Source organism: Alexandromys fortis, unplaced genomic scaffold, assembly GCF_014885135.2.
Source record: "Alexandromys fortis isolate MF-2015 unplaced genomic scaffold, M_Fortis_MF-2015_v1.1 scaffold_31, whole genome shotgun sequence".
Classification (NCBI taxonomy): domain Eukaryota; kingdom Metazoa; phylum Chordata; class Mammalia; order Rodentia; family Cricetidae; genus Alexandromys; species Alexandromys fortis.
In genome coordinates this window covers 13,521,967-13,529,068 of record NW_026067974.1, presented here as the reverse complement: position 1 = coordinate 13,529,068, position 7,102 = coordinate 13,521,967, and the positions used below count along the sequence as shown (strand labels likewise).

General features: G+C 50.4%; 1 protein-coding gene across 1 annotated transcript in view; it reads left to right on the top strand.

Moving 5' to 3' along the window:
* The window catches only part of Ccdc200 (coiled-coil domain containing 200), a 5,568-nt gene extending 1,070 nt beyond the window's left edge, over window positions 1–4,498 (top strand). The window contains exons 2-4 of the mRNA XM_050156539.1: window positions 2,094–2,412; window positions 2,871–2,920; window positions 3,995–4,498. Of these exons, the coding sequence (XP_050012496.1) occupies window positions 2,094–2,412; window positions 2,871–2,920; window positions 3,995–4,021 (396 nt within the window). The 3' untranslated portion in view covers window positions 4,022–4,498. The remainder of the gene's footprint in view (window positions 1–2,093; window positions 2,413–2,870; window positions 2,921–3,994) is intronic.
* The last annotated feature ends 2,604 nt before the right edge of the window (window positions 4,499–7,102 follow it).

The following is a 7,102-nucleotide window of genomic DNA, read 5'->3' as shown; positions in this document are numbered from 1 at the left end:
TGTGTGTGTGTGTGTGCTTTTTGCTTGCATGTATGTCATGTATGTCTGTGTACCATGTGTGTAGCTGGTACCACTGGAGGTCAGAAAAGGGTGTTGGATCCCAAAACTGGAGTTACAGACGGTTATGAGCTGCCATGTGATTGCTGGGAATTTAGCCTGGGTCCTATAGAAGGGCAGCCAGTGCTCTCAACTACTGAGCCATCTCTTGGTTCTCTCAGATTTACTTTATTTACATTTGTGTGTGTGTGTGTGTGTGTGTGTCTTCACATTGTGTATCGGTGCTCTTAGGGTCCAAAAGGAGTCAAATCCCTTGAATTAGTTGTAGGTGGTTATGAACGGCCCGATGTGAGTGCTGGAAACTTAATGCGGGTGCTTTGGGAGGACTGCGAATACTCTTCAGTGCTGAGCCAGCTCTAAACCCCGAGTGCAAGTGCTTTTGTTTTCGTTTTTCAAGACAGGGTTTTTCTCCAGGAACTTGATCTGTAGACCAGGCTGCCCTCAAACTCAGAGATTCACCTGCCTCTGCCTCCTGAGTGCTGGGATTAAAGGCATGCACCACCACTGCCCGATGCTCAAATGCTTTTAATAAAAATTTAGTGTCCATGTGGCTGGAGAGATGACTCTGTGGTTAAGAGTGCCTAAGAGTGCTCTTCTGGAAGATCCAAGTTCCTTTTCCTGCAGCGTCCTTGTAGGGGCAGCTCACGGCTGTCTGCACATCCAGCTCCACGGGCAGCTGCACTCACTTACACGTACCCTCCCCTCACACATACACAATTGAGAGCAATAAAGTCAGGGCTGGAGAGACGGCGGTGCAGGGGATAAGAACACTGGCTGCTCTTTCAAAGGACCCAGGTTTAGTTCTCAGCAACCACAGGGTGACTCAAAACCACAAGAAACCCCAGTTCCAGGAGATTTGATACCCTCTTCTGGGCTCACGTGCATACATGCAAATACAGGAATACTTCCTTGCAAATGTTTTGAAACTGTACGGTCCATTAAAAACTTTGTGTGCCACGTGAGTAAGATTTGCCTGGTGGGGAAAGGTGCTGGGGCAGAACCCAGGGTTTTGCACAAGCTGGGGAAGTTTGCTGCACTACTGAGCTGCAACTCCAGGCCTGACTTTCTATTTTCTGGTAACCACACATGAAATCAGAGAACACAGGTGAAACCATTAATTTTTTTTCATTTCTTCTGTGTGCGTAGACATACTTGGGCATGCACATCCGTGAATACATGTGTGGAGGCAGAGGACAGCCTTTGCTTTGTCCCTCAACCACCATCTATCCTGCTTTTTGAGACAGGGATCCTCACAATCCTGAAGTCTGTTAAGCTAGGCTGGTTGGCCACTGAGCTCCAGGGAACCTCCTACCTCTGGGATCCCTGTACTAAAGTGTATTATGTATACCATGTTCTGCCTGCATGTGTGCCTCCAGGCCCAGAAGAGGGCACCATATCTCATTACAGATGGTTGTGAGCCATCATGTGGGTGCTGGGAATTGAACTCAGGGCTTCTGGAAGAGCAGCCAGTGCTCTTAACCGCTGAGCCATCTCTCCAGCCCCCTTGCCCAGTTTTTTATTGTGAGTTCTGTGGAATCTAATTCAGGTCCTCACGTCTGCAAGGCAAGCACCTTACCGACGAAGCTATTATTACCCAGTGCCTTGGTTTTGAGACAGTCTCAGAATGTAGCCCTGGCTGGCTTCCAACTTGTGGCAATCCTTCTGCCTCTACCTCCCAATTTCTGGAATTATAAGCATGTGCCACCATATCCAGAAAACCTGTTTTGATACATTTACTAAACCCTGGTGCTGGAGTTACAGGCAGCTGTGAACTACTGGTGTGGGTGGTGTGGACTCTGGAAGGGGAAATCTATGCACTCTTAAGGATGGAGCCATCTCTCCAGCCCTGGGAATCAGCACAGTGACTCCAGAACCCGAGGCCTGAGCGAGACAGCCTAGGCTAGCTTCAACCTCTAACTCCAGGGGTTAGAGATGCTTTGGGCAGTCTGCATTTCCCCTTTGTCTTGCATGGTCCACTGTGAGATAAGTGATTGGGTGAGGACAGAGGATGTCACTTGCTGGGACTTTCTTGCTAGGAAGTAAAAAAACAGGAAGAGAAGAAACAGCATTCCGAGAAAACATCTCAGCCACATCAGGATTCAAAAGGGCCTCTTCCGCCACCAGCAAAGCCACAGCCACCGCCACCGCCTGCACAGCCACAGGAGCAGGCGCACCCCCAGCCACCACCTGGACCAAAGCCACCAAAGGAGCCTGACCCTCCCACACAGAGCACTGGCAAGGACAATCTCCAGAAGGACACCCAAAGGCAAGACCCTCAGCCTGGACCAGCGGGGGCCCAACAAGATGGGCAGCAAGTCTGTAGACCGCGTGGACCCCCAATCCTTCCAGGTCGTGGTGAGTGTGTTACCCGGGAAGAGAGCCAGAGTTTTGCATCCATCCCAGTCCCCTCCCTCCCCCCCCAGCTCGGGTCGTTCCGAAGTTCTATTGGCCCCTGTCCTGTCTGACCCTTCCTGGCACCCATAACCTTTTACAGCCCAAGTGGCCTCCTCCTCCTGGACAGTTTGAACCAAGCTAGGGCAGCAAAGAGGCTTCTGTCACTATCGTGACTGAGAAGACACTGGTCTGTTTTGTAGGGTGTGACAGAGAAGGTGGTCATGGTTGAAGGGTAGGGTGTGAATTGTAGGTTATTAGTAGAGCAAACTGAGCCCTGTAAAGTGTGGAACAGGGGATCACAGAATGAGGGGATTCTTCCTGGTAGGTTCAGTCTGTGCCTTGCCCCCAAGAAAAGCCTGCTCCCACCCTCAGCCCCCTTCACCACTGCCAGGTGAGTGACTTGTGCTTTGTCTTATCAGGTCTCCCGAATGTATGCCAGCCTAGCTCTCCTAAATATTCCCGACTCACGGTGAGAGGCAAAGGGGCTCTGACTGCGTGACTGCGGGCACGTCCTTGTGTGCCTGTGAAGGCCAAGGAGCATTTCCTAGCAGGGGTTCAGGGAGAGGACTGGAATCATTTCAAAGTTATTTCTGGGTTTTGCTTTGAAATTCTTTTTGTGGTACTGGGGCCACCTTCCTTTAAAAATCTTTTTACTTAGCCGGGTGGTGGTGGCACATGCCTTTAATCCCATCACTCGGGAGGTAGAGGCAGGTGGATCTCTGTGAGTTCGAGGCCAGCCTGGTCTACAGTGTGAGTTCCAGGACAGGCTCCAAAGCTACAGAGAAACTCTGTCTCAAAAGAACAAAGCAAAACAAAACAAAAACAAGGAGTACTTGTGTATATTGCACATGTGTGAGTGTCTGAGGAGGTCAGAAGAGGGAATGGATGTCCCGGAGCTGGAGGTACAGGTGGGTGTGAGCTGCTGCAGGGGTTGCTGGGAACGGAGCTTTAGTCCTTTGCAAGACCAGCAAAGGGCTCTTTTTTTCAAGACAAGATTTCTCTGTGTAATTCTCCCAGGCTGTCCTGGAACACCCTCTACAGAGCAGGGCATTCTGGAACTCAGAGATCCACCCACCTCCGCCTCCAGAGAGCTAAAGGCCTGCACCCCCCCCCGCCCCCCACCTCCCCGCCCAGCCTCAGCAAGCACTCTCACTACTAGCTCTCTCCAGCCTCAAACTTTTATTTTGAGACAGGATCTTGTTAGGTTTCCCAGGCTCACCCTGAACTCCCTCTCTACCCTAGGCAAGCCTTGAACTTGTGATCTTCCCACTTCAGCTTCCCAACTAGCTAAGATTACAGGCTCGAGCCACCAGGCCAGGATGCCAACTAGTATCTCCTACTCAGTGTAAAATGGCGGGAGTGGGATACAGGCACCGAGGGTGAGGCCTGCGCAGGTCCTCGGCAGCTTTAGGCAGAGGAGCAGCTGCTCTGTTTTATCTCACTTTGCATCCTCCGGCTTCAGAGGCCTAACGCGATCTTCTTCAAGCAGCACACCCAGAAAGGACTTAACTTGTTTTGCTTCCTGTCTCCCCCTCTTTCTTAGTCGACTAATTACATCCAGCAATGGTGATCCAGGGACTCCAGGACCTGACGGTACCGCAGAGCAAAAACAAAAGCAACCAAAAAAACAATCCAGAAAAAACCCAAACGACAACAAAAACCAGACAGCAACCACACTTTCTTTCCACCCCGCAACCTTTCTACTCCAAAAAGCCAGCCACACTTGGAGAGGAGGCTCGCTGGGGATTAAAACGTGATTCCTGGAAAGAACCAAGGCTGGTCGTCGTAATGAGCACGGGATGGAGGGAGGAGAGCAGGAGGACCCGTACTTGGGGGTAGAGGAGAGTAGAAGGCGAGCCCACGCTGTCTGAGTCGAGGGAACACATGGTCTTGAGCCGCACCCTCTGGTTATTACCCGGTTCCTTATCCAGTGATGACAGATGTCTTGGCTTATTAACGCCCCTCTCTCAAACCAAGCCCAGGAAAGTCGTCCTGTATATGTGTTGCTTTTATTGGTTAATGAATAAAGAATCTGCTTTGGCCTATCTCAGGGCAGAACATAGTCAGGCTGGAAGAGATAGAGCGAAAGAGTAGGCGGAGTCAGTGAGAAGCCATGTAGCCACTCAGGAGACGCCAGACAAAACCTTACTGGTAAGCCACCGTCACGTGGTGATACACACATGAATAGAAATAGGTTAATTTAAGGTATAAGAGCTAGCCAGTAAGAAGCAACTGTTGTAATGACACAGTTTCTGTATGATTATTTGGGGTCTGGGTGGCCGGGAAATGAACAAGCAGCTTCCGCCAACACAAGCCCGTGCTTACAGTGATCTGGCCCGAGAAGGGAGGGGCTGCGATGCACTAGAGCAGCAGTGGAGAGGGCAGAGAGGGATGCTCAGGCTATATACAGTTCCCGGGCCATCCTAGGTACCAACTTTTAGATGGGCAATACAGAGGGGTTGGGAGAATTCACAAGACAAGGGCACTGCAGCACTGGGCTCAGGACACGTGACCTTGGAAGGGGCAAGGCACTTGCCTGCTAAAGTCCTCCGGCCTCCATCTTCCTGAGTGTCATGTCATACTTTCCACTTAGTAGAGGGCCAGTTCCAGTTCTCTCTTCTTTACTAGCTCAAGCCAGAAGAGGAGGCAGGACTGGGGGCCCTTAATATCAGTCTCCAGGAAGACACACAAGTCCCATGAAATCCTTTCTGCTCCAGTTCTGAGAAAGCCTCCCTCAGTCACCTCAGTCACAACTGGAGACCAATTAGTCATTTCACTTTAGTCGATGGGGCATCATCACCTTTGGGTCAGGAGCCCTGACAGACTGTAGTCTAGAGATGATCCCCGAGTACGGGGACTGGCTTTGAGCAGAAACATTGAAGTCCAAATGTTTAGGGATACATATGGAAGGAAAGAGCAAGCCTCTGGGGATGACTCTCAGGAGCCAGAGGAGCAGAACATGTTTCAGAAGGTCTTGGAAGCCTACGTGACTATCAGAACATAAAAGTTTGAAGGATGTTGGTAAAATTCTCTCAACTTGCAAGTACAAAGGCCTGAGTTTCATCCTCAGAACCCATGGAAGAAAAGCTGGGCATGCTGGCATATGCTTGTAATCCCAGCGCTAGGAGACAGAGACAGGTAGAACCTTGGAATTTTTTTTTTCCTTTTAAAGGACAGTGATTGGCAGCTGGGTGGCAGTGGTGGTGCACACCTTTAATCCCAGCACTTGGGAGGCAGAGGCAGGTGGATCTCTGTGAGTTCAAGGCCAGCTTGGTCTAAGGAGTGAGTTCCAGGACAGGCTACACAGAGAAACCCTGTCTCGAAAAACAAAACAACAAAATGCCTGGCACAGTGGCACACACCTTTGATTCTTTAATTCAGCCCTGGGGAGGTAGAGGCAGGCAGATCTCTGAGTTTGAGGCCATCCTTATCTACATAGTGAGTTCCAGGACCTTCAGGGCTCCACAGTGGGACCCTGTCTCAAAATAAAACACATTGAAAAAAGTATCTAAGGAAGGACACCCAAGGCTGTGCTCTGACCTCCACATGCATGCGCGCACACAAACGGTCTGTGAGATGTGGGGTGTTCTAGCTCAACACTGCTACACAGAGTTTATTGAGAGAGACTTTTACATTTGGTGGTCGCCCCGGGTCTCTGCTTTTTGTTGGTATACCTTAACCCTGACTACCCAGGAGGGAAGGCTTGGCGACGATAGACTTCCTCTCCCCCCTGGTAGCCCAGGCTAGTCACATAATTCCTTTAACAGTATCTCAGCTCTCCCACCACAGCTGTCTGAAGGGCAAAGGCTAGCTCGCCTTAGCAGACAAACAGCCCTGCTCTCTTGGCAATACAGATATCACCTCTGTTTGGAGTCCAGTGGGAAACCTGGGGCTTGGCTCTAGTGCAGAGACAGGCGAGGCAAGATCTAGTTCAGGTCTGGTGAGTCTGTCACTTTTCACAGTCAAGGCCCAGAGGACAGCAGAGGTCTTGGGAACAGAGGGTGGGCCTGCTGCAGAGCAGAGAGGCCACGGGACACCCTGACATCAACAGCTTCATATCCTTCAGGCTTTCTGTGACTCTGCCTTTGGTCTAGGGTAGACCAGATGGCTTCCCCTCAGCTACTTAGTTTCTGCTGTGAAGATAACATTAGAGCTGTTCTATAGAGAAGACGTTTAGACGGTGTGGTCCACAGGCTGAGAGAGGCAGGCCATCAACATCACAATCACACGACCAAAGCAGACAGCACAAGAGAACATTTATAGTCACCTGTAAAGACCTTGGGGACAGCGCCGAATGCCCTGAAAGCCACTTGTTACTGGGAGGAGAACATGAAACGATCCATTTGATAAAAATCCAGATAAAACTACAGATTTCTCAGTTCCAACCGAAGACCCACCCTGGTAGAGCTGGGCAACCATGATGTTCAGCAGCAAGACAATGCCAGGTCAGACGTTTCTTTTTTTTTTTTTTAAAGATTTATTTATTTATTATGTACACAGTGTTCTGCCTGCGTGTACATCTGCGGGCCAGAAGAGGGCACCAGATCTCATTACAGATGGTTGTGAGCCATTATGTGGTTGCTGGGAATTGAACTCAGGACCTCTGGAAGAGCAGCCAGTGCTCTTAACCACTGAGCCATCTCTCCAGCCC